Raw genomic sequence first — 27314 nt, 5'->3', positions numbered from 1 at the left:
CAGCAATATTTTACTTGAGTATGATATTAATGATATTGTTCATCAATTCACACAGTCTGTCAGGTCACCTTTCTTTGGGATGGGCACAAATATGGATCTCTTCCAGTCAGTTAGTTAGTGTGATACTTAAAGATTGTGTCAATTTGGCTGGGCCTGGATTCTTAGTGGTTCAGCAGTTAAGACACAATGATTTCCATGGTGAGATCTATAATTTAATCACCTCCCCCATGATGCAATCTGATGTGACCAGCCCTGATCTGATATAATTATCCTATGTGTCATAAATCCTCACTTCTATGATGCTAATGCTAATCTACAGGATTAGGTTGGGTCTTGAGTCAATCTTTTCTAAGATATAAAAGTAGAGAGAAATGAGCAGAGAAAGGGGGACCTATCATCACCAAGAAAGGAGCCTGAAGTGGAGTGCCTCCTCTGGACCTAGGATTCCTGCACTATTAAGCTCCTAGATCCAGGGGAAGATTGATACCAAGACAGTTGGAGATCTCCAGAGAATGCTGGGCCTACAGATGCTAAAAGGAGACAACCTTTTTTCCAGAGTCAGTGCTCTGGATTTGGACTTGTAGCCTCCCAGACTGGTTGTTAAAGCCATCTATCCACTTGTGGTATTTCTGTTATAGCAGCACTAGAGAACTAAGACAGCCAGGTAGCTCTCCTCCACATTTCTTGGCACCGACTAATGAGTGATTCCAGTGCTGCATCAGTTGGTTGGAGCACTTCAATTTGCATTCCATCAGTTCTTGGTGGTGGTGCTTATGTGCCATGGAGTTGTTCGGACTCATAGTGACCCTGCAAAGGGTTTCCAAGGCTGTAAATCTTTATGGAAGTATAAAATCTCATCTTTCTCCCATGGAACAGCTGATGGTTTCAAACTGCTGACCTTGAGGTTAGCAACCCAACTCGTAGCCACTATGCTACCAGAGCTCCTTGAGCCTTGTTTTTGTGTTAAATGTCTTCAGTGCAGCTGAGACTTCTTCCTTCAATCCCACTGGTTCTTGATCATATGCTACCTCCCAAAATGGTTGACAGTTTCAAACTGCTGACCTTGAGGTTAGCAACCCAACTCGTAGCCACTAAACTACCAGAACTCCTGGAGCCTTGTGTTTTGTTAATGACTTCTTCCTTCAGTCCCATTGGTTCTTGATCATATGCTACCTCCCAAAATGGCTGAACATCAACCAATTCTTTTTGGCACAGTAACTGTGTATTCCTTCTATCTTGTTTTGATGCTTTCTGTACCAATATTCAATATTTAACCAATAGAAACTTGAAATGTTGTAAGTCAAGTCTTCAATATTTTCTTTATTTCTTTCAGTTTGAGAAATGCTGAGCGTGTTCTTTCCTTTTGGTTTCCTGACTCCAGGTCTTTGCACACATCAATATAATACTTCACTTTGTCTTCTTGGGGTGCCCTTTTAAATTCAGCTCTTCTACTTCACCATTTCTGCCAGTCACTTTAGGCTCTCTATGTTCCAGAGAAAATTTCAGAGTCACTTCTGACATACATTTTGGTCTTTTCTTTCTTTCCTGTCTTTTTTTTTTTTTTTAAACTAGGCAAAGAACTTTATTAACGTTTATTTCAAATCTACTCTTATTTCCTGTCTTTTTAGTGATCTTTTGCTTTCTTCATGTATGAAGTTCTGATGTTGCCCCATCACTCCTCTGGTTTACAGTCATTAGTGTTCAATGTATCTGTCAGCTTATCATACTTTGGTGGCTTGCATATTATTATGATACTGGAAGCTATGCCACTAGTATTTTAAATACCAGCAGGATCACCAATGGTGGACATGTTTTAGTGGAGCTTCCAAACTTAGACAGACTAAGAAGAAAGAAAAGGAGATGATTTCTGAAGGACTAGGCACTGAAAACCTTATGAATAGCAGTGGAACATTTTCAGATATAGTGCTGGAATATGAACCCCTCAAGTTGGAAGGCACTCAAAACATGACTGCCTCCTCAAAATGCTATTGATCATAATGACGTGAATGGAGCAAAGCTCTCAGGACCTTCATTTGCTGATGGAGCACAACTCAAAATGAAGAGAAACAGCTGTAAACATCCATTCATAATCAGAACATGAAATGTATAAAATATGAATCTAGGAAAATTGGAAGTTGCAAAAAATGAAATGGAATACATAAAATCGATCTAGGCATTGGTAAGCTGAAATAGATTGGTAGTGGCCATTTTGAATCTGACAGTCATATGGTTTACTATGCCAGGAACAACAAAATGAAGAGGAATGGTGCGGCATATTCATCATCAAAAAAGAGCATTTCAAGATCTTGAAATACAATGCTGTCTTTGATATGATAATATCCAGATACCTACAAGGAAACCCAGCTAATATCACTATTATTCAAATTTATACACCAACCACTAGAGCCAGGGTTGATGAAGTTGAAGAATTCTACCAACTTCTCTGTACAATAAGCACTGAACTGCAAACCACAAGGTTGACAGTTCAGCCCCACCAGCCTGTCCGAAGGAGAAAGATGAGGCTTTCTGTTCCCACAAAGATTTACGGCCTCAGAAACTCATGATCACTATAAGTCAAAACCAACTCAACAGCACTTAACAACAACAACAAACTTCATCCATTTGAAATTGATCAAACATACAATCAAGATGGATTGATAATTACTGGTGATTGGAAAGCAAAAGTTGGAAACAAAGGGGAAGGATTGGTAGTTGGAAAATTGACCCTTGGTGATAGAACTTATGCTGGAGACCACATGATAGAATTTGGCAACACCAACAATTTATTCATTGCAAATACCTTTTTTAAAAACCATGAAAAGTGATTATGTACATGGACTTCACCAGATGCAATACACAGAATCAAACTGACTACATCTACGGGAACAGACCAGAGTCCTGGTATGGTGCTGTGGGTTAATGTGCCAGACCGCAAAGGCATTTGAACTGCAAGGTCAGCGCTTCAAACTCACCAGCTGCTCCTCGGAAACCAACTCGATGGCATTTAACAACAACATGAGAATAGACCATGGAAAATCTCAGTATCATCAGCTAAAACAAGACCAGGGACAGACTGTGAAATAGACTATCAATTGCTTAAGGCCAAAGCTGAAGAAAACGAAAACAAGTCCACGAGAACCAAAATATGATCTTGAACATATCCCACCTGAATTTAGAGACCATCTCAGGAACAGATTTGATGTGTTAGACACTAATGACTGACAACCAGAAGAGTTATGGGATGACATTAAGAACATCATACAGGAAGAAAGCAAAAGGTCATTAAAATGACAGGAAAGAAAAACCCAAAATGGATGTTAGAAGAGACTATAAACTTTGCTCCTCAGTGTAAACATGCTAAAGTAAAAGGAAGAAATGAAGAAGTCAAAGAGCTGAACAGAAAAATTCAAAGGATAGCTCGAGAAAACAAAATCAAGTATTATAATGAAATGTACAAACACCTGGAATTAGAAAACCAAAAAGGAAGAACACACTTAGCATTTCTCAACCTGAAAAAAAATTAAAGAACAAATTCAAATCTTTAATTTTCTTTATTTTTTTTCTCTTCTATAGCTCAAATTTCCAGTTTCTCTTTTGTCTTTATATTTATTAAATTCTTTTTTCTGGTTGCTGCCTGTTTTCTTTTTGTCTGTTTATTATTTAATATTTTCATTATTTATTCCTTATTTGTTTATTCTGTTTTGTTTTCTTGTGGAGGGGAGGAGGGAGGTATTTTCTTTTACCCACCCAACTGGAGACAGCAACTGTGCCCTATACAGCCCAGCCACAACCGTGCTTTCTGCAGCTCCACCCACTGGGCAAGAACCAATACCTGCTCCTATGCCACCTAATCAATGATAGACAGCAGTCAAAACAAGGAAAATCCATCCTAACTAAACTGAGGTGCACAAACAGTGAGCAGGAATGGTGCACACACTTCCATTCTCTAACTACACCCACAGAAGCCTGAGAACACATCGACTTACAATAATCAATTAAATACACATATGAGCTCTGGTAGCGTAGTGGTTACGAATCGGGCTGCGAACCTTAAGGTCAGCGGTTCGAAACTACCAGCCGCTCCGCGGGAGAAAGATGAGGCTTTCTACTCCCGTAAAGATTTACACCCTCGGAAACCCAATACAGGGTCGCTATGGGTCGGACCCGACTCGATGGCACTTAACAACAACAACAACAACATGTCAAGCCCATAATGCACCAGAGAAAATAGATGTTTTAACTTACATAAAGAAACAAGAGAGAAAAACTCCAAATGACCAATGTGCAGAGACCAAAAAAATTTTTTTTAATTTCTGAGGAAGAAAAGGTAATGGAACTATCTGAAAAGGATTTTTTTTTTTTTTTGTAGCAATACTTTTTTATTTCTCCTCATATGTCTTATAAACAAGAGCTTATAAAAACAAGATGAGAAAATGAAATTATATATCAAAGACTATAAATTACAGACAGGAAAGTATAAATAGTAGTATAAATCTTGTACACTCTTGTATTCTTTTTTTTAACATGCCTGGCTCCTCTTAAAACAGGAACAAATTATAATGACAACCAATACTATAGTATCTTTGATAGAATCAACTTGAGAAAGAGATACAGGACACATGAAGCTACTCTTTGTAAGCTCCCATCTACTCTTTTGACTTCCCATTTACAGGCAATCCCTGTATAACAGTGGCTTATAACATCCAGACATCCAACTTAAATAAAACCCATAGTTATAAACAAAAGGCTTCCCATTTACAGCCAGTCCCTGGTTCTAAACATTCATGCATCTGGCTAACGTATAGCTCATAGTTACAAACCAAACCCATAAATCCTATTATATTAATAATTTGAGGAACCTGTATGGTTTGTAATAACAAATAGGCATTGCTTTTCAGTATATTGCAAGCAGGCCATGTGCATCAGAACATTATTATTATTATTATTATGGAGTCCTGGAATGGTGCTGTGGGTTAGTGCACTGGACTGCAAAGTTGGTTTGAACTGTAATGTCGCTGGTTCAAGCTCACCAACTGCTTCTCACTGTGGGTCACTAGCTGCTTCTCAGAAACACTATACAGGGTCACTATGGGTTGGAACCAACTCAATGGAACTTAACAACACAAAATCATTCTGCTAAAGATGTTTAAGTGTATTTGGAAGTGTTTCTTTACTGTATTTTATGCATATAAAGGTACATTATATAATAAGACAAACATTTGAATAAGTAATGTTTCTGTTGTTGTTAAGTCCCATAGAGCTGGTTCTGACTCAGACTCATAGTGACTCTAAATAGGGTTTCTGAGGCTTTAAATCTTCAAGGGAGCAGACAACCTCATCTTTCTCCCATGGAGTGGAAGGGAAAATTATTCATAGGCTAGAGGGTAGACACAAATTAACTTGGGTGACAGGGAGGAATGCAAGAGTTAAAGTGAATAGAGGTAAATACATGGAGGGGGTTGCAATTATTGTAATGAAATGAAGTATATGATCTGTGGGATGTAAAATTAATGATCTGCCCTGTAAACCTTAACTCAGTTCACAATAAAAAGTTTTTTAAAAGTTGGTAGTTTAAATCCACCTGTCTCAAAAGCCCTATGCAGGGTCACTATGAATCCTGACAGCACTTGACAAGAGTAAAAATACAATGTGGCATAGAAGACAAGTCCATATAACTTAAAATGTAATCTTTCATTAGTTGATGAAATGACCCCTTTCACCGAACACACACAAAAAATACATACTTCGGTTGATATAACCATACTTTCACCAGATGAATGGGTTGAAAGTAAACTTAAAATATATTGGTTTTATAGTTGCTATATTATTAACCTGCCTATTTTGGATATGTTTTAGGTAGGAGTATTGCTTGTTGCAGTTCCTACTCATCGCCACCCCAAAACCAGTCAAATGTTCTGCCCTACACAAATACAGTGCTGCACCGTACACCACAAAGGCCACAAGGTGTCGCTTTCTGCTAACTTCTTGCTTTCTAGCGGTGGTGGTGGTTTTGTGCCACAGAATCGACTGATAGCGACCCTGTACAGGGTTTCCGAGGCTGTAAACCTGTACGGGAGCAGAAATCCTCATCTTTCTCCCGCAGAACAGCTGGTAGTTTCAAACTGCTGACCTTAAGATTCGCAGCCCGATTCGTAACCACTACGCTACTAATAATACTAAAGTGGTGGAAAGGTTCTGGTTCACTAGCCATCCGTAGAAGAAAAATTAGGCTTTCAATAATTTGTTGTGCTCCTGCAAAGATTTACAGTCTCTGATTTAGAGTCTCTGAGTCAGAACTGATTCAACAGCACTTAACACATGGAAAAAGGAAGAGAATGGGGTCGAATGTTGATCATGTTCTGATGTAATACTCAGAAGTGCAGACATTAGAATGTACAGCCATTGGAATCTAAATCAACAGAGGTTCCCTTCTAATACCCCTAAACTTATCATTTATATTCTTTTTATTGTTTTTCTCCCCTGAGACAACCTAAACCATACTGTTGTTGTGTTTTGAAGTGCTGTTGAGTCGGTTCCGACCCATAGGGACCCTGTATAGGGTTTCCGAGGAGCAGCTGGTGAGCCTGAACTGCCGACCTTGCAGTTCAAAGGGCTTTGCAGTCTGGTGTATTAACCCGCAGCGCCACACCAGGGCTAACATATACTGCTGTGGTGGCGGTGGTTATTGGCTCCGGTCCGACTCAGAGCGACCCTATATGCACAACAGAACTAAACATTGCCCGATCTGCACCATCCTCACAATCGTCTGAACCTGTTGATGCCACTGTGTCAATTCATCACTGACCCTCCACTTTACCAAACATGATTTCCTTCTTCAGGGACTGGTCCCTCCTGACAACATGTCCTAAGTAAGTGATATGAAGCGAACTGCCACAAACCCTTTCTCCCTCTGAGTTGCTAGTGGATTGGCAGCCCAGCGCTTTCCCCCTGCAACGCCAGGGCTCATTAGGTATTATCACTAGTTCCACCTTTATAGACAAGACAAAACGAAGACTGAATAATCGTTCAAGAGTGGGAATCTGAAAATTCCGCAAATGGATTCCAGCACCCTGACATCTACAATACACCACATCGCAGCATCAATAAGTGCACGGTTTTATTGAGGGTGGTGTGGGGAGAAGCTAAAGAAAGAGGAGAGCTTTAGAAAGGGCAATAGAAAAACAGCAAAGCCCTTAAAAAGGTGAACAGTATAAGGCCGCACGGCCCAAGGGGTGAGATGTGCATTGAACAAGAGGGACGGGGATCAATTCAGTGTAGCAGGTGGGATGAGGCAGGAAGTTGAACAACTTGGTCAAATCCCAGTTACTTTTTCTTTGGTTTTTAACTGAACCAGCCACTCTCCAGGAGTGATCAAGGTCCTCGCCTTGCACGAGCGGCTGCTCTTCGCAGAGTTCCGCAGCCAAACCTGGCTGCCCAGTGCAAGGCGATGAGAGTTAGGACGCACACGGGAGCGGTCACCGCGGTCCAACGAGTAACAGGAAAGCCGTGACCGTGAAGTCACCGGGCTCTGAAGTAGCAGAGCAGAAAAGAAACCAAACCCCGAGGCGGCGCTCACGCCCGGAAGTTGGTCGTGGAGCCGGCATCCTTCTCAGCCATTGGCCGCACTCTCCGACGGTGGCCCACGCGGCCATGAGGAGAAAAAGCGGGCGACCCAGATGCACCAGAGGAGACCATCTGTTATTCCGCAGGTTACCAAGGCAGTGTAGTCAAAGACACGGCCTCTGCCCGCATCTCTCTGCCCATTTAACCTAGCTCAGGGTCGCCACACCTCCGATCTTAGGCCCATCTTACGGGCTACAGTGCCCTCAGTAAAAATGGCCGAGCGCCGCCAACGAGAAGCCGGAAGTAGGCGGGCTTGGGCGGAGCCCGCGGAGGCGGTCTGGGGGCGTGGTTTTATGGGAGGGAGAGCGAGAGGGGCGTAACCTCAGCCTGAACCTGGGTGTGCAATCTTCGAGTCGCATACACCTGGGCCTGCAGGCGGATCCACCACTGTCTCCGCCCATGCCCAGGTATCTCCCTTTCGAAGGTGCCCGCTGAGTCTCGGACTCCTGGCCAGGGTGAGACTGAGGAATTCTTGTCCCTGTGATCGCGGACAAGCAGAGATGGAGGGCTTTCGGGAGAACCTCCTGGAGACTAGCTCTGTTCCCGGATCCGAGGAGTCAGCTAGGGTCCCCGAGATATTGTCATCCGAGGTGTCGGAGGGCTGTGCCCGGCCCCTGGAGGCGACCCCGAAGAAACTCTGTGGATATTTGAGTAAGTTTGGCGGCAAAGGGCCCATTCGGGGCTGGAAATCCCGCTGGTTCTTCTACGATGAGAGGAAATGTCACCTGTATTATTCGCGCACCGCGCAGGATGCCAACCCCTTGGACAGCATCGACGTCTCTAGTGCAGTCTTTGACTGCAAGGCGGACGCTGAGGAGGGGACTTTCGAAATCAAGACTCCCAGCCGGGTTATTACCCTCAAGGTAAACGGGAAGATTTTCTCCTTTTCAGACGTGGTTGGTTCCCAGGGCACAGTGAGCACGGGGTGTGCTTATAGTAAATTGACTCCAACAAAACTTTTATGCTTCTTTCCAAAACTCATCCACACCCATTTCTTACTGGATTCCCACACCACCTCTGGAGAAGTAGGCAAGGCAGGAATGATGGGCCCTTATTACAAATCAAGAAATTGAGTCTTAAAGAGGCATCATACATCAAGAGTAGTGTACCCTACATACACTTGGTTTAGTCCTTTGGTTTCTGTAGTCTTGGAACTTTGCGCAGCATCAGTCAAACCTTTTAACTTTGGGGTCAGCCTAACAAAGCATTTACCTTTAACATTCATACTTGGGACTAAAGAATAGTAAAGATCAGGGCTTTGGGGTCTTCTATCTGATTCATTTTTTACTTGACATTTTGACCAAAAGGAGTTAATGCTGGAAAATGCTTGCAGGGACTAGGAAGATGAATGCTTAGGTTTCACTGCTAAACCCAGGTTTTACAAGGCATGTCTGAACCAGTTTTCCACCAACAGAAACGAGTAGGTTTTGTTTTATCATGTGTAAATGAGGTAGATTGAAGCAATGCTTTGAAATCAGACAGGCTTGGAATCAAATTTGTATCTGCTACTTTACTAGTGGTGTGACCCTGAGCAAGTTACTTAACCTCTCATTATCTAGGTAGCCTGTGAGACTTTAAACAAAGCATGAGACTTTAAACAAAGCATCTGGCACATCACAGGTGTATTCCAGCACCTAGAATATAGCGTGGCTCCTAGTAGGTGCTCAATAAATGTGGTGGAACCAAGGTCAGATTGCCAGTGGCCTCATAATTTATTTGGAAAGACAAGACTTGGTCAAGAGTTCGTGAACATCGGTGAAGAGTATGGCTAAGAGATAGCCTTTCCTACCCCATCCCCATCTTCTTACCATTTATACCAAACCCTCAAGTCCCCTGGAGGTTGCCCACAGGTTCAGTTAGTTTTACTGACTGGCTCTGTCTGGTGGGGGCTTGGTTAAAACAATGGAAACCATGAATTTCAGGCCTGGGATGACATTTTAGAAGTTTTATGGTCCACAGCTCCCTTCTCCCACAGGTTGAGTGCTTTATACAAGGTCTCCAACACATGGTTTTGACTATCCCATTGATCTGTCTGTGTGCCTGACTCTGCTAGACATTGTTGGGGTGTGAAGAAGACCAGACCTACCCCACTGACGTTCAGACAGCTTCAAGTCTGATGGGAAGGAACTGATGTGGAAACTAACACATAGTAAAATGTTAGTGGTGGTAGAAAAATGTGATGACAGAGAAATCGGTTCCACTAGATGGGAGGGACTAGCCAGGAAGGGTATCCTGGAGGAGAGGGGACACCTGAGGCTTGAGAGAGGAAATAGGTTTTATCAGCAGACAAAAGAGAGAAGGATATTCCAAACCAAGAAAGCAGCATGAGCAAAGGTAGGAAAACACAGTACATCCCAGAGTGTCTAAATCACAGGATCCTGGGGAACAAATGGACCCAAAAGACAGACTTTTGAGAGCAGAGACCCAAGGCCAGGGCATTTGTGGACTAGGCGAAAGCTTGGACTTTGTCCAGCAGACTGTGAAAAGTTGTGAAAGACCTTTAAGTAAGGATGTGCCATGAGACTAAAGTGTTGAGAAAGCTCAGTCTGGCTATCGGGTAGAGAGCAAGTTAGGGGGAAGGTGACGCTGATGGTCAGGGAGGCCATCTATCTGGAGGTGATGAGGAGAGAATGAAGCTGAGCAAGGGCACTGATGGCAGGGTGGAGATGGCTGGTCATGTTTAGGAGATAGAGTGTGAGGGGGCAGTTAGGGTTGTAACAGGCTGGCTGGCTGCTTGGGTTTGTCCCTGACAAGAAGCCCGGGGACATCCAGATTTATGTCCCCCTCAGTAGACTCTTAAATTCTAAGAGGACAAGGACCACGTATGTTGGTTCACCACAGTCTCATCAATGCCTAGCAGTCTGTGATACACAGTAAATTTGGTAAATTAACTGATAAAGTGGGGTATTTGGCCTTGGGCTGGAGCTTGTCATGGTTGAAAGTCTCTCAGGGGAGCATGTGGAAAGAAGACTGGTGGACATCATTTTATCTCATTTGAAATCTTCGTGACAGGCTGAGGCCTCTTTCATGGAGTCCCCAGGCCCCGTGCGGGCCTCTTGAGAAAGGTCGCTTGCCAGGAAGCCTGCTGCTACTCTGATTGTAGTCTTGATTTGTGAGTGACTCTGTGAGGCTCACCATCCCCTCCTTGCAAGTCACCCACCCTCTAAGGCCCACCTTAACCGAGCTCACACTTTCTCTACTTATAGCCATAAATCTCCAACAAAGCTCTGATCTAGAAGTGGGAGATCTGGGTTCTGGGACCAGCTCCACCACCATCTGCTTAAGTGACGTCTAAGCCTCAGTTTCTCCATCTGTAGAAAGGGCCGATTACTCCTGTCGTGCCTCCCTCCTGGTGAATCCACAGAGGTCATACATATGAAAGTGGGTGTGTGGCCCGTTTATGACTAATGGCCAGTATTCGACCACTAACTGGTTTGGAGTCCTGGCACTGCTGGAGAATGCCACTTTGTTGTTATACTAATAACCTTCCTGTGTGCATGTGGCTTTCCTGTCCCCATCCACACCCATGGTTTCAGTGCCTCAGCTTAGAGCCCAGCGTGATGGCACCAGGGCCCCATCTGCGTCAGAGTTCCAAAGCTCTTTCCCACCTCACCACATCTCCCAATTCCTTTATCCGCTGAGCACTGTGTGAATACCTGCTGTATGATGGTGGACCCCTTCCTTCCTTTACCTCATAACCACCCTGTGAAGTGGGCCTTATTGTCACCATAGTACAGATGAGGAAACTGAGGCACGGGGGATGAGAGCCTCAATTGTCTTCTGTGGCCAAGAAACATACGGTGTTTCAGCAGTGGGCCCCTAGCTGTCCCCTGTAGTGGTGTTTGTTTGTTTGTTTCTGGGACGGAGACAGCCTCCCATGACCTCCCCTGCATTTCAGCCCAGTACCCAGAAAGGACCAGCAGTCCCAGAGTGCTCCCACTTTCCCAGGTTCGTGGCCGTGCCAACTAACCCTTGTACTTCTCAGGCTGCTACCAAGCAAGTGATGCTCTACTGGCTGCAGCAGCTCCAGATGAAGCGCTGGGAGTTCCACAACAGCCCACCTGCACCTTCCGCTGCCCCTGATGCCACCCTGGCTGGGAACCAGCCTGCCCTGCACCTCGAGCTAGGTACTCAACGGGCTTGCCCTTGCCCACACACCAGGGCTCTTAGTGGACAAACCTTTCCCCTAAGGATGGGAGTGAGTGGGAGGAGCCCTCTACTAAAGACACAGAGAACCAGGATGTGACTCAGGCTTAGTTAGCCAACAGCATCGGAGGCAAGAACATGGGCTCCAAGGCCAAGCTGGGTTGGAATCCAATCTGTGTGCTCTCCAGCAAATTGCTTAACCTTTCCGGTCTTCAGTTTCCTTGCCTGCAAAATTAATGAGATTAATTAGTTACACCTACTTCTTAGGGTTCCTGGGAGGATTAAATTAATCCACACACATGAAGTGGTCAGAGTTCAGTACATTATAGCTCCTAATATGATGCCCATTCTGAGAAGATCTTGAGTAAAGAAGCCTTTAGAACATTGCTATGAGGAAGTTTAATGTGCAAACGCACTGGTGGTTGCTTCTTACACAAATGCCTCTGCACAGTGAGTTGAGTGGGTTCTCCCTGGTAGTCTTAGCAAGCAGAATCCAGAGTGGAGGAGCCTGGGAGGTCACACCCTCCTGGACCCATGATTGGTTTAGAATTAGGCAGACCTCCTCTCCAGCTGCCTCAGCAAGAGCAAGGAAAATGAACCCCCCACACACACACACACATACACACACAAAACCAGAGTGACACAGGGAGACTGAACAGTCTGGGGCATGACTTCTCACCCAGCGCTTCTCGGCCCTTTCTACCTGGTTGTTTTCATGTCCAAATCTGAGTTCATCGGCCCTTGACTACGCACCCCGACAGTTTCCCTTCCCTCAGGAAACGGCTACTACTTACTTAGTTGCTTCAGCAACTGGGAGTCAGCCTCAACCTTTGGTCTTTCTTGATGAGTTAGTCCAGTCTTTGCCAATAATGGCCATTTCTGCCCTCCTCACTGTGGAATCCTGGTGTGGCACTGTAGGGTAAGCACTGGGCTATTAACCACAAGTTTGACACTTGGAGGCCCTGTTCAGGGCCACTATGAGACTGAACTGACTTGATGGCCCTTAACAACAGCAACACTGCATTGCCATCTCTCAGCTTCCAAACCACAGCAACTCTTGTCAGCTGTCACTGCTTCCAGGCCTCCTCACTGCAGCCAGACCGAGCTTTCTAAAACGAAAACCTGACCCTGCCATCCCCTCCCATGGCCGCCCACCACCCAGCTCCGCAGCACGGCACTCAGGGCTCATCCTTCCTGATCCTACCCCTGACCCCTGCCCGCTGCGCCGTTGCCCACTTATGCCTGATGCTCCAGCATACCAGACTGCTCTTCCTCTTCTCTCCTAGAAACTCCTGCTGCTTCTCTATGGCCAAGCTCCGGTGTCACTTCCTCTTGAAAGTCTTCCAGGACTTTGGCAGCAGAGCTGGATTCTGCAGGCCTACCCTTTGTTGTGATAGCCTTCACACATTGGCCTGTCGCAAGGCCTACCACACTGTGTTCTGATTACCAGCATCCTCTTCATTTTCTGCCCACTAGCTCTTTACATGTGGGGACCATGCCTTTGTTACCTGTGTCTATGTCCACAGTACCTGGTAGCCTGCCTGGCACATTGATATTTGTTGAGTGAATAGATTGAATGTTTTAATTCAGTGAGGAAAACATGTAGAGCCCTTTACATAATGCCAGACATGTGGTAAGTTCAGTAATAAAAACCAAACCCAATCTATTGGCATCGAGTCAATTCTGACTCATCCGACCCTACAGAACACAGGAGAAATACCCCGATGGGATTGCCAAGACTATAACCCTTTCTAGGAGCAGACTGATGTTTCTTTTTCCTGAGGAGTAGCTGGTGTGTTTGAACTGCTAACTTTTCAGTGAGCAGCCGAATGCCTAATCACTGTATCAACAGGGCTCCTTTGTTGAATAATACTGTCCTGATAATGTTGTTGTTATATATGTATATGTGGTGCAGTGGTTAAAGCACTCAGCTGCTAACCAAAATGTTGGTGGTTCAAACCCGTCAGCTGCTTTGTGGGAGAAAGATGTGGCAGTCTGCTTTCCTAAAGATTCACACGTTAGCTAATGGGGCAGTTCTACTCTGTTCCATAGGGTCTCTGTGAGTTGGAATCAACTTGGTGGCAGTGGATTTGTTTGTAGGTTATTTTTGTTTATATGCATGTGTGTGTGTCTAATTACTAACTGCTCCTTGGATTGTTAATAATCAACTTATGTGGTAGCCTTTTAGGCGTTTTATTCTTATAAGAGCTTTCTTTGGGGAAAGCGTTTTTATTTTTCTGTACTTCTACACTATCACCCTTGCCCCATCTGCCCGAATCAACCAACCCTGGTCACGCAGAAAATTGCAGACTGAGTTGACACAACTACCAAGGTCTTCTTTAGACTAGACGCAACAAAAGATCCTCATGATAAAGAACCTCTGCTTGTCGTGAACGGGAATTTGCAGAGCAAGATTATCAAAAGGGTGTCTGTGAGGTTCCACAGGCCTCTTGCTGTGGTGAACATTTTCCAAGTTCTTTAATTCTGTGGCTTTGGTTCAACACACACAGCCTTCTGGGCCGTCTTGTGTGACCATTGATGGGCGGGGGTATGGCACTTGGTGTGATGACCAGAGGCCTCTGGTATGAGACTCAGCAATGGGGGTGCAAGCTTTTCCTTGCCATGCTTTTCCTAACCCACTAGCAAACCTTCACTCTGCTGGACCCAGGACCTTCTCGGAACCTGCCCCAGCTCACCCAGAAAGACATTTCCAGAATCCTGAACAAGCTGGCAAGTTCTGGCTTAGTTCAACTGGAACCGGGGCCCCTCCTCTCCAGTCTCCACCCTTCCTGGGAGGAAGCAGGGCCACTTGCTCCTCAGGCTATGAAAACCTCCTGACCTATGTCTGACTTTGAGTCACAGACACTCCATCTCATGAAAAGTCTATTTTCACTGGCCTTGAGCAATCTATGGGGCACTATCCTTCCAGACTTTAAGCATTTGATTTTGTCTCCACGAGATCATTCATTGGTCTCCATAAGATCAAGGGGAAACCAGGGTATCGAGGAGAAAGATTAATAATAGCAATGACATGTTTGCAAGGTAGGACACAGTTTACAAACGTCCTTGCAAATGTTTATCCTTATAAAAACATGCACACCAATTACTAACGCTGTTCTAATGCTTTATACAGATTACCTTCCTTACCATATTTCAGCAAGTTATGAGAGCACAAATATAAATCACATCACTCTCATAAAAATACAGTAATCCTCACAAGAATCTCATGAGGTAGTGTTGTTGTTGTTGTTGTTGGTGGTGGTGGTGGTGATGTGCCATGGAGTCGGTTCTAACTCATAGCAAGGTAATGTTAGTCCCATAAAAAGAAACAGATTAAAGAGACCAAGAAACTAGTAAGAAAATGTTAGAGATGAAATGGGAACCCTCATTTACAGACTGATAGCCCCCTCCCCCACCTAAGGAGGCAGTAGCCCATCTGCCCATCCAGACCCTCCTGGGAAGCAGTGGCCTGCTCTGGCCCTTTTTTGTCCAGTAGATGACTTTCTTCAGTGATGGGGCAGCCCCTAAAGGTCAGCAAAGGGAGAATCACAAAGAACTAGTGCTGAAAATTCATTAGGTGGTTGTCCACCATTTCCTGTCAGAAAGGCTGAGCTCCACTGTAGCATCCATCATGTATTGCACCTTTCTGGGCCAGCCCATCCTGTCTCTGCTTTTAGAAAGTCTGCGTCTAGGAGCCACATGGTTCAGTGGGAAAAGTAGAACCAAGGGCTGAGAGCCTGCATTTGAGTCGTGTTTCTGCCATCTGCTAGCTGTGTGGCCTTGGTCATGAAGCTCATGCCACTTCCTCATTGGTAAAACCAACCAGTGGTGACACTCTCAGGACTCAGTTCTGTGTGGCTTCAGAGTGGACCTATGGCCATAGGTGGACGTTACAGGAAAACAGATGTTGGCAGCTAAGGAAGTACTTGATAAGACAGTAAAAACCTAGGCAAACTGTAATTTATGTGTTTGTTCTGACTGAGGAATAATAATGAAGGTTAAATAGTGATAGACAAGAAAATCTTCTTCCTTTTGACTAATTGTAGTGGTGTTGTTAAGTGCCATGGAGTTGGTTCCAACTCATAACGACCCTGTATTAGGTTTCTGAGGAGCAGCTAGTAAGTTTGAACTGCTGACGTTATGGTTCGAACCGACCTTTAAGTCCAGCGCTTATCCTACAGCGCTAAACCAGGGCTCCCATTGTATTGGTTATTGTTGTTGTTGTTAAGTGCCATCCAGTCGATTGCAACCCATAGCACCCCTATAGAGGGTTTCCAAGGAGCAGCTGGTGAGCTTAAACTGCCGACCTTGCAGTTCAAACGGCTTTGCATTCTGGCGTATTAACCCACAGCGCCACACCAGTGGTGGTGATTATGTGCCGTGGAATCGGAACCGATTCATAGTGACCCTGTACAGGGTTTCCGAGGCTGTAAATCTTTACAGGAGCAGAAAGCCTCATCTTTCTCCCATGAAACGGCTGGTAGTTTCGAACTGCTGGCCTTAAGGTTCAAGCCCGATTCATAACCATTACGCTACCAGAGTAGCCAGGTTGAATTCACTTATTAAGTCTGGAGTAGAAGCCACTTTGAAAGATGCCATCCATGGTATGGATCATTACTGGTTTCTAAACATTTCATGGGCCTTACCTTCTTTAACCCTTACACGTACTCTGAAGAAGACAGGGTAGAGAGGATCCTGCTAATTCTAAAAGTATGGAACCAGAGGTTGGAAGAGAAAGACTCCAACGAAGTCAGAGAGCAAAAACAGGGCTTGACCTCAAATCTACTTAATCCCAAACTGTGGCCCTTTCTAGTTGGCCAGGTTCAGTGCCTGCTCAAACCCCAGGGGCTCTGTATTTCCAGCCAAATGAGAGCCAACTTTTAGCCACACCCTTACCTCCTTATTTGATGTTTCCAGCCCCGTCTCCCCTGGGTCCTTCCCTTCTAACTCAGCACTGGAGCTAGAGTCTCTTGTTTCCTATCCCCACACATCATCATAAAGGGGCCTTTTGCCTATCCAGATCATCTGTACCCCTCCTTCAGGAAGCCTTCTGGGACGTCAGCTGTCTTCACCTCCAGAACAGTTGTTGTGTGATTTGAAAGTGTGTGCACCTACCCTTCCACAGTTCTACCTGCATTTGTGCCAGGATGGGCTGAAGAGAGAAACTCAACAAAATGGCTCGTGGTATTACCAAAAAAGCATTGATCTGTTTACCAGATGTGATGGAGCCTATTAGGAATTAAATATATTGTTGATTGTGTTAGTGATGTTGTTGTAAGTGCCGTCGAGTTGGTTCTGACTCCTAGTGACCCTGTATAGGATCTCCAAAGAGCAGCTGGTGAGTTTGAACTGGTAATCTTGCTGTACAAACTGCCCTTGTGGTCCAGTGTTTATCCCACAATGCAACACCAGGACTCCACAGTGCTACCCCAGGAGTCCTGTGTTAATGATGACAGAGTTTATTTTCTTGACTAGACTAAACAGCTCCCTCAGCCCCCACCATTGTATTTAATGTTTTTGCACCCACATTCTTGGGCAGACAGAGTACAGATATAAATGTCCTCCTCTGCCCCTAAATTCTTTGTCCATTCAGTAAGGCTAAGATCTGTGCCCTGTGACTCTCGAGCTGCATGATCAAGATCACACTGTCCTGGGAGTGGTCCTGTTCTTTTCTGCTGCTTTTTATCATTCTCCACTTCTGAGTGTCCCGCCTCTTCTCTCTTATATGTCTTTACTTCCTTAGTCTTCTTTAACATTTGTTGTTGTTGTTGTTAAGTGCAGTCAGTCGTTTCTGACTCTTAGTGACCCTCTACAGGGATTCTGAGGAGTGGCTAGTGAGTTTGAACCACCAGCCTTGTGGTTCAAACTGATATTGAGGTTGAGTGCTTATCCTAGACCTTCATTAACATTAGACAGATATCAGAATCATTTTTTTAGATTAGATTTTATCTAATCTAAAATTTTAGGGGTAGAAAAGTAGAAAAAGAAATTTACCCACAATCATACCACTCAGAGACAGCCACTGTTAACATTATGTTTATGTCCTCTCCTTTAAGAAAAAAATTGCTATCACCTAGTAATACTAATTGTCTAACTACCAGCTGTTCTGCGGGAGAAACATGAGGCTTTCTGCTCCCATAAAGATTTACAGCCTCGGAAACCCTGTACAGGGTCGCTATGAGCCGGAACCAACTCCACGGCACATAACAACAACAACAACCTTGCTTTTTGTTAGTACTGCAATCCTTAACAGTTCCCTGTATTATTAAGTCTCTTGGTGGTGCTGGTTATGTGCCATGGAGTCGGTTCCGACCCATAGTGACCCTGTACAGGGTTTCCAAGGCTGTAAATCTTCATGGGAGCAGAAAGCCTCATCTTTCTCCTGCCGAACAGCTGGTAATTTCGAACTGCTGACCTTAAGGTTAGCAGCCCAATTCTTAACCACTATGCTACCAGATGGAGGGTCAGAGAAAAAAAGGAAGACCCCCTAACGAGATGGATTGGCCAGGTGGCAGCATCGATGGACTCAAGTGTGGCAGCAGTAGTGAGGTTGGCGCAGGATTGGACAGTGTTTCGTTCTGCTGTGCATGGGGTCATTATGAGTCGGTACTGACTCGATGGCACCTGACAACAAACAACAACACGCTACCAGAGCTCCTTATAAAGTCTTCTATAAACATCTATTTTTGATGCGTATATGTGCTTTTCTCCTTATAAAGTTGACTTGTGTTTGTGGTTGTTTTTTAAAAGCCATTGCCATCAAGTCAATTGTGACTCACAGTGATCCAATGAGAGAGAACTGCCCCAGGGGGGTTCCGAGGCTGTAATCCTTATGGCTTTATCCTGGTGGTGTTCTATAGGATAAGCAATGGACTGCTAACTACAAGGTTGATGGTTCCAACCCACCAGCTGTTCCTTAGAAACTGTGTATAGAGTTGCTTATGAGTCAGAATCAATTCAACAGCACTTAACAACAACAATCCTGTGGATTGCCAAATCTTTCTTCCACGGAGTGACTGGTGGGTTTGAACTGCCAACCTTTCTGTTAGCAGTTGAGTACTTAGCCACCGTACCACCAGGGTTTCTTAAAATACAAACCCATTGCCACTGAGTAGATTCCGACTCATAGTGACTCTGACAGACTAGAATTGCCCCAGAGGGTTTCCAAGGCTATAAACCTTTTCAGAAACAGACTGCCACATCTTCTTCCCAGAAGCAGCCTACTGCCAACCTTCCCGTTCACAGCTGGGTGCTTATCAGGACTCCTTTATCTATGTTTACAATAAGAAATTTGGAAAAGAACAGTAACATAATGAGAGCTGAGAGCGGCCTGCTCACTGTAATCCATCGTATAGCTGGGCCACTGTTGAGATTGTTGATGTTGTTAAGTGCCATGGAGTCAGTTCTGACTCATACTCATAGCGACCCTGTATAGGATTTCCAAGGAGAGGCTGGTGAGCTTGAACCGCCATAACCTGCAGTGCCATACCAGGACTCCTGTTAGGATACTGGAGTATATTTCTTTGAGACTTTTTCTATACAATCAAGATTTTACATACGATAACCTGTTATTAATCTGTCTCTGTTCGCTCAGTATACCCCCTGCATGCTCCCTGTGCTCTCAGACATTCTTCAACATTTTGATTTTGTGGTCAGTGCTTACATTCCACTGTGAAGGCATTATGATTTATTTAACCCATCCCCAGATTTTTGGTTCCTTAAATTATTTCTAGTTGGAAGCTATTATAAACCATGCCAGGATCACCCCTCTTAGCACATAAAATTTTATCTTTATGTCAGAACACTTCTTTAGGGTAGATTCTCAGATACAGAATTATCTAGAGCTCAATATATATTTTTAAAGTCATTTCCAAGAAGGCTTGTGTCAGCAAGATGCTGACACATTTAGCTGACTGCAGAACACACTGGAAAAAGCTTGCCTCTTTGCAATTGTTAACCTACAAGAAGGCTCACCCAGTCCTAGTTAGAGCTGAGCCCATAGTGCCCCAACTGTCCAGTCTTCCCAAGTACACTAACCCAGGTGGACTGATTTCTTTTCCTTCCTTTCTCAGAGTCAGAGGAGGCGGGGCTGGAGGAGTTCCTGTGCCCTGTGAAATCGCCTACTGGGCTGGTGGGCGTGGCTGCTGCCTTGCAGCCTGTCCCCACCATGTCGTCAGCCCTTCAGAATATTTCCCTCAAACATCTGGGAACTGAAATACAGTAAGTGTGGGTGCAACAGAGGGCCTGGCTAAGCCACAAGCAGCCCTCGCTGAGCTATGCAGTAGCCTTTTGTGAGCCCCTATGGGGAGGTGGGAGATTTATTCTCATTTAATCACATCATTACTTAAGAATACTATACTTGTCCCAATTATAAAAAATAGTACCTGCTCTTTGTAGGAAATACAAATCTAAAAAAAAAAAAAATCTAGAAAGTTATATGAGAGAAACATGAGGCTTTCTGCTCCCATAAAAATTACAGCCTTGAAAACCCAACTTGACATCATACAACCATCACCAGTGGAAAGGTGTAAAGTCCCTGGATTGCACAAACAAGCACTCTGCTACTGGCCAAAAGGTTGGTGCTTTGAGGCATATCAGAAGAAGGCCTGCTCACCTGTTTCTAAAAGCCTTGAAACCCTACGGAGCGGTTCTTATACCTGTGGGGTCGCTGTGAGTGAGTCAGAATCGACTCGACAACAACTAACCACCACAACAGAAAGTTAAAATGACCCATGAGCTTGTCACGTAGGCAAGCATCCTGAGCCTCTGGTACATCTCTTTCCTCTAGTTTTCCACATACGTGAGATCATTATATAACGTGATGGTTCACAAGTGCCCACATATGTCAGATACATTACGCTGTTTACTGTCAACATATGCAGTTTATTGTGTGCCCATCATATCACAACTAATTTTTTTTTCATTTATTAATGTATTAATTATCAAAAAATTCATGGAAAAATGTCATTATCTTTTCATCCCACTTTTCCGTGTACTTTTTGAAGCATTTTCCCATTGAGTCTGCTTTCCATAGTGTCTGAGAAGGCCACTGGTGAGTGGGAGCCCAGCTGGGTGGGTTTGTCTGTCGGCAGCCCTGCTGCTATTGGCAGGGTGTTTGAATTCTCTGGACACCGTTTACTTGATCAAAGCCACTGCCGTCAAGTCAATTCTGACTCAGAGACCCTATAGGACAGAATAGAACTGCTCCATAGGGTTTCTGAGGCTGGAAATCTTGTCAGGAGCAGACAGCCTCAGCTTTCTCCCAGAGGGCGGCTGATGTGGTTAGCCCCCTAATGTTTAACCTTGTGTGCCACCATGGCTCATTGCTTAACCTTATTAAGACATAAGCGAACAAAAAACACACCACCAGAGAGTCACTTCCAACTCACAGTGACCCTTTATGGAGTTTCTGAGACTACAGAATCTTTATTGGAGGAGAAAGCCGTATCGTTCTGCTGAGAAGTGGCTTGTGGATTTGAAGTGCCAACTGTGGTTACTAGTCCAGTGCTTATCCAACAGTGCCACCAGGGCTTCTAATTTACCTATTAGTAAATGCAAATAGAAAAGTGCTTGTCTTATAAGGTTGTTGTTATTGTTATTATTGTTGTTGTTCAGTGCTGTCTAGTTGGTTCGAACTCATGTTGTTGTTAAGTGCCGTCGAGTCGGTTCCGACCCATAGCGACCCTGTACAGGGTTTCCAAGGAGTAGCTGGTGAGCTTAAACCACCGACGTTGCAGTTCAAATGACTTTGCAGTCTGATGCATTAGCCCACAGTGCCACACCAGGACTCTATCTTATAAGATTAGCGTTAAATGGGTTAATGCTCTCAAACTGTGTTCTCAAACTGCCATCATAGCATACAATAAGCATTAGCTGTTGCTTCTATTGTTGTTATAGTGGAAATATAATTTAAACTATAGCTGGTAAGGATTCTGTTTAGGCACTTATTCCTGTGTGGACTTCAGATGGACTGGGACCTCTGAGAGGACAGAGTGGATTGCTCACAGAACGTGCATTGTAGATTCCTGGCTCTGTGTGTGACTCAGAGCTCTTCATTTCCCTCTGCTGGTGTCAGTGTTTGGATTTGCCTGGGTACCTAAAAGAATTAGCACAGGAGAGAAGCAGGTGTGGCCTTTGGGGCTGATGACTAGAGATAGATATGTCACATAGGGAATTGGATGGAGGGTCCTGGAACCCAGGAGACAGATTGTTGTTGGAGCAGAACATTGATCTCTACCATGGACTGCCAGAAGAACAAACAAATCTGACTTGATGAAGTAAAAAGCCAGAATGCTCCTTAAAAATTAGCATGACAAGACTTTGACTCTCGTACTTTGGTCATGTTGTCAGGAGCGACCAATCCTTGGAGAAGGACATCGTGCTTGCTCAGATGGAGGGTCAGTGAAAAGGAGTGAGATGGATTGACAATGGGCTCAAACGTAACAATTGTGTAGATGGTGCAGGACCAGAAAGTATTTTGTTGTGCTCAGCATACAGATTGAATAAACATGATAAAAGGATACGATCCTGATGTACAGCTTCCCTGATTTTAAAGCATTCAGTATCCCCTTGTTCTGTTTGAATGACTGCCTCTTTGTCTATATACAGGTTCCTCATGAACACAATTAAATGTTCTGGAATTCTCATTCTTTGCAGTATTATCCATAGTTCATTATGATCCATACAGTCGGATACCTTTGCATAGTCAATAAAGCATGTTTCTGGTATTGTCTCCTTTCAACAAGATCTATCTGACGCCAGCAATGATATCCTTCATTCCACATCCTCTTCTGAATTTGACTTGAATGTCTGGCAGTTCCCTACTACAACCATTTTTAAATTATCTTCAACAAAATTTCACTTGCATGCAATATTAATGATATTGTTCAATGATTTCCAAATTCCATTGAATCACCTTTCTTTGGAAGGAGCACAGATATGGATCTCTTCCAATCACTTGGCCAGGTAGCTGTCTTCCAATTCTCTTGGCATAGATACCAAATGCCTCCAGTACTTCATCAGTTTGCTGGAAGATTCCCATTTGTATTCTGTCAATTCCTGGAGTCTTGTTTTTTTACCAATGCCTTTAATACACCTTGGACTTCTTCCTTCAGTACTGTTGGTTCTTGATCATATGCTACTTCTTGCAGTGGTTGGACATCAGCCAATTCCTTTTGTTACAGTGACTGTTATTCCTTCCATCTTCTTTTGATTCTTCATGCCTCGTTCAATATTTTGCCCATAGAATCCTTCAATAGTGCAACCTGGGGCTTGAATTTTTTTCTTCTTCTTCAGTTTTTTAAACTTCAGAAATGCTGAATGTGTTCTGTCCTTTTGGTTCTGATTCCAGGTCTTTGCACATTTCATTATAATACTTTATTTTGCCTTCTCAAGCATCCCTTTTTAATATTCTGTTCAGCTCTTTTATCATTTCTTCCACTCACTTTAGGTTCTCTAAGTTCAAGAGCAAATTTCTGAGTCTCTTCTGACATTCATTTTGGCCTTTTCTTTCTTTTCTGTCTTTTTAGTGACTGTTTTCTTATGGCTGATATTCTTGATGCCAACCCACAACTCTTCTGGTCTTCAGTCATTAGTGTCTAATGTGTCAAATGTGTTCTTGAGATGGTCTCTAAATTCAGGTGGTATATACTCAAGGTCATATTTTGGTTCTAGTGGACTTATTTTAATTTTCTTCAGCTGCAGCCTATACTTGCATATGAGTAGTTGATTATCTGGTCTGCATTTGGCCTCTGACCTTGTTTCAGCTGATGATATTGAGTTTTTCCATCATCTCTTCCCATATATGTAGTCAGTTTGATTCCTTATATTGTATTGGTAAGGTTCACATGTATAGTTGCCATTTATACTGTTGAAAAGGGTACTTGCAATGAAGAAGTTGTTGGTTTTGCAAAGTTCTATCATGCAATCTCCAGCATCATTTCTATCACCAGAGTCTGTTTTTCAATTACCGATCTTTCTTCTTTGTTTCCAGTGTTCTCATTCCTGTCACCAGGAATTATCAATGTATCTTAATTGCATGCTTGATCAGTTTCTGACTGATGAATTTGGTAGAATTTTTCAACTTCATCATTGCTGGCTTTAGTGGTTCATGCATAAATTTGAATAATAGTTGTATTAATTGGTCTTCCTTGGTAGAAATATGGATATTATCCTGTCACAGACAGTGTTGCACTTCAATATAGATCTTAAAATGCTCTTTTTGATGATGAATGTGATGCTATTCCTCTTCAATTTTCTGTTCTCCACATAGTAAACTAGATAATTGTTAGACTGAAAATGTCTACTGCCAGTCTATGTTAGCTCACTAATGCCTAGGATTCCTGGTATGGTGCTGTGGGTTAATGTGCTGGACTACAAAGTTGGCTTGAACCTCAAGGTTGGTGGCTCCGACTCACCAACCACTCCTCAGAAACCCTATACAGGGTCGCTATGGGTCAGAACTAACTCAATGGTGCTTAACAACAATAGCATCAACAATGCCTAGGGTATCGATCTTATGCCCTCTGTTTTATTTTTGACAACTTCCAATTTTTCTAGATTCAGACTCCGTACATTCCACATTCCAATTACTAATGGCTGTTTGCAGCTGTTTCTTGTAATTTTGTGTTGTGTCCCATGAGCAAATGAAAGTTCCAAAAAGTACTCCATCCATATCATTAAGGTCAAGTGGGTTAATATGCTGGACTGCACAGTTAGTTTCAAACACAAGATTGGCGGTTCAAGCGCACCAGCTTCTCTTCTGAAACCGTATCAAGGTCGCTATGAGTCAGAATCGACTCAATGGCACTTAACAACAACAACTACTACTTTGAGGAGGCAGCTCTTCCTCAGTCATATTTTGAGTGCATTTCAACCTGAAGGGCTCATGTTCCAGCACTTTATCAGACTATTCATAGGTTTTCAGTGATATTCAGAAATAGTGTGCCGCTTTTTCTTAGTCTTAGTCTTGAAACTCTGCTGAAACCTGTCCACCACGGTGCTCCTTTTGTTGTTGTTAAGTGCCATCAAGTCAGTTCCAACCCATAGTGACCCTGTATAGGGTTTTCAAGGAGCCGCTGGTAAGTTTGAACCATCGACCTTGCAGTTGAAACGACTTTGCAATCTGGCACATTAACCCACAGTGCCGCACCAGGACTCCATGGCACCCCACTGGCATTTACAATACTGGTAACAACATCACAGCAACACACAAACCTCCACAGTATGACAAACTGACAGGTGAGTGGTAGAGTTTAGGACTGAGTGGTAGAGACAGGAAGCGTCTGGGGAGATAGGGGGCATACTTGAACCCCGGGGGTGAGTGAGTGCGGAGGGCACCGTGTAGTGGAGGTTGGGTGGGCTGCACTGCCTGCACTGGGAGCCAGTCACATGCCCAGGATGGTATCACCAAGATTAAGGTTATTCATGCCTGCGGAAGACCATGTGTAGCAGAAGTGGAACAAAGAAAGGAAGGAAGTTTCAGAGAATCCGTTTGTCGCTGTCACTTCCCTCCTGTCACTTGTGGTACCTGCAGAAAATCCTGGCCAACGTTGCCAGAAAAGTGTCCTGGTCTGTGGAGGATCGCAGCCAACGTGGTGAGAGCAGAGCTGCCGTGAGTCCTCACCCCCTCACCCTGGCTGACCCTAGAGGTCTCCAGGAGCCCAGGTCATGCTCACAGGAAGGGTGTGTGGACCTTCTGAGCACTGTGCTAGGTGCTTTACACTGTCATTGAGCAAACAATCCTGTGAAGTATATCATTAGTGGTTAAGTTTTCAGACATGAAGTCAGATGTCCAAGCGTGATGTTCAGCCTACTACTTACTAGCTCTGAGGCTTTGGGCAGCTTATTTATCCTCTCTGATGTCCATTCCCCTCCCTGTCAAATGGGGACAATAACAGTACTGATATCCTTACACTGTTAAAAAAATTAAATGTGTCAAATGCATGAAGAGTGTTTAGCATAGACCCCAACTAGCTCCCTGTTGTTGAGTGTCATCAAGTCGGCTCTGACTCATATTGACCCTGTAGAGGCTTTCTGAGGACAGCTGGTGGGTTTGAACTTCTGACCTTATGGTTAGAAGTCCAGTGCTTATCCTGTTGTACCATACTAGACTAACCCCAAGGAATGACTAGATTAGATTACTATGGTTCTAATCATTATCCTGGTTTTGCAGATGAAGAAATTGAGTCTCAGAGAGGTTAAGTGGGTTGCTCAAGGTTGTCCTTCCAGAAAAAGGCTTTATGATCCATGCTGGCCAAGTCATGTAACCTGGAGTTAAATCTACACAAAAAATGGACTAGAAGCTACTTTAAGCAAGGTCTATAAATTTATGAAATGAAAATCCTTCCAAGCACAGTGGCTTAGCTGGATAGTGGCCACCTGGATTGTATTAGCAGCTACTGAGCTCTGTATACCCAGAGAATATGTGTGCTCAGGTTTAAAGACCCTTTGCTGCTCTGGATTTGAGGTTCTGTGCCAGCCCACATGCCAGGAAATGACTGTTGTGAGTCCCGGGATATGTTGGGTCACTATAGTTCCTACACAGAGGGAAATATGGGCAGCTGTGATGGTGACATACACACACACACACCCCCAGCCAGTGCCTCTAGCTTCAGTGGTGTGCCTCTGGGTCCTTCTCTAATTTGTGAAGCTGTGGTCTGTGAAAATTAAATGAGACCATCTATGTACCATGGTTTGTCATAGAGTCAGGGACCCCTAATCTCTTCTCTGCTCCTAATCCTACTGATCACTTTTTCACTGTTTCAGTCAGCTGTGCTATCTCTGCTACAGTCTCATTCGATTCCTTTTTGGGGTGCATCTGGATCAAAAGCTCAATTTCATTAAAAAATAATAATAAATTTCTGATTAAAAGATCAGTAAATCTAACAAACAATTACACTTAAAAAAGAGAAAACTCAAATTACTAACATTAGGAAAAGAGAGGGCATTTCTACTGACCTTATAGAAATAAAAAAGATTGTGTCATACTGTGGTGGCCTGTGAGTTGCTGTGATTCTGGAAGCTGTGCCACCAGTATTTTAAATACCAGCAGGGTCACCATGGGGGACAGGTTTCAGATGAGCTTCCAGACTAAGAGAGTCTAGGAAGAAGGAGTGACGAACTACTTCAGAATATTTAGTCACTGAAAATCTTATGAATAGCAGAGAAATACTGTCAGATATAGTGTCTGAAAATGAGCCCCTCCAGTTGTAAGGTACTCAAAATACGACTGGGGAAGAGCTGCCTCCTCAAAGTAGAGTTGACCATGATGACATGAATGGAGTAAAGCCCATGGGAGTAAAGCCTGCAGGACCTTCATTTGCTGATGGGCCTAACTCAAAATGAAGAGAAATAGCTGTAAACATCCATTAAAAATCGGAACATGACAGAAGATACTTCTTGAGAGAAAGACCTACAGGAAAAATATAAAACAATATAGGCAGACCAACTGTTACTACAAGAACAAGCAACTTGCTTGCCAAGGAAACATCAAGGCAAGTGGTCAGGTCCCCTCAGTGCAAACCCTCTTCCAAGACTAAGACTCA

General features: G+C 43.9%; 1 protein-coding gene across 1 annotated transcript in view; it reads left to right on the top strand.

Moving 5' to 3' along the window:
- Nucleotides 1–8123: 8123 nt before the first annotated feature.
- The window catches only part of TBC1D2 (TBC1 domain family, member 2), a 64672-nt gene continuing 45481 nt past the window's right edge, over nucleotides 8124–27314 (top strand). Inside the window, exons 1-3 of the mRNA XM_006863191.1 lie at nucleotides 8124–8486; nucleotides 11609–11750; nucleotides 19842–19989. Coding sequence (XP_006863253.1) covers nucleotides 8124–8486; nucleotides 11609–11750; nucleotides 19842–19989 — 653 coding nt within the window. The remainder of the gene's footprint in view (nucleotides 8487–11608; nucleotides 11751–19841; nucleotides 19990–27314) is intronic.

Source organism: Chrysochloris asiatica, unplaced genomic scaffold (assembly GCF_000296735.1).
Source record: "Chrysochloris asiatica unplaced genomic scaffold, ChrAsi1.0 scaffold00053, whole genome shotgun sequence".
Lineage (NCBI taxonomy): Eukaryota > Metazoa > Chordata > Mammalia > Afrosoricida > Chrysochloridae > Chrysochloris > Chrysochloris asiatica.
This window is presented reverse-complemented; position numbering and strand designations above follow the sequence as displayed.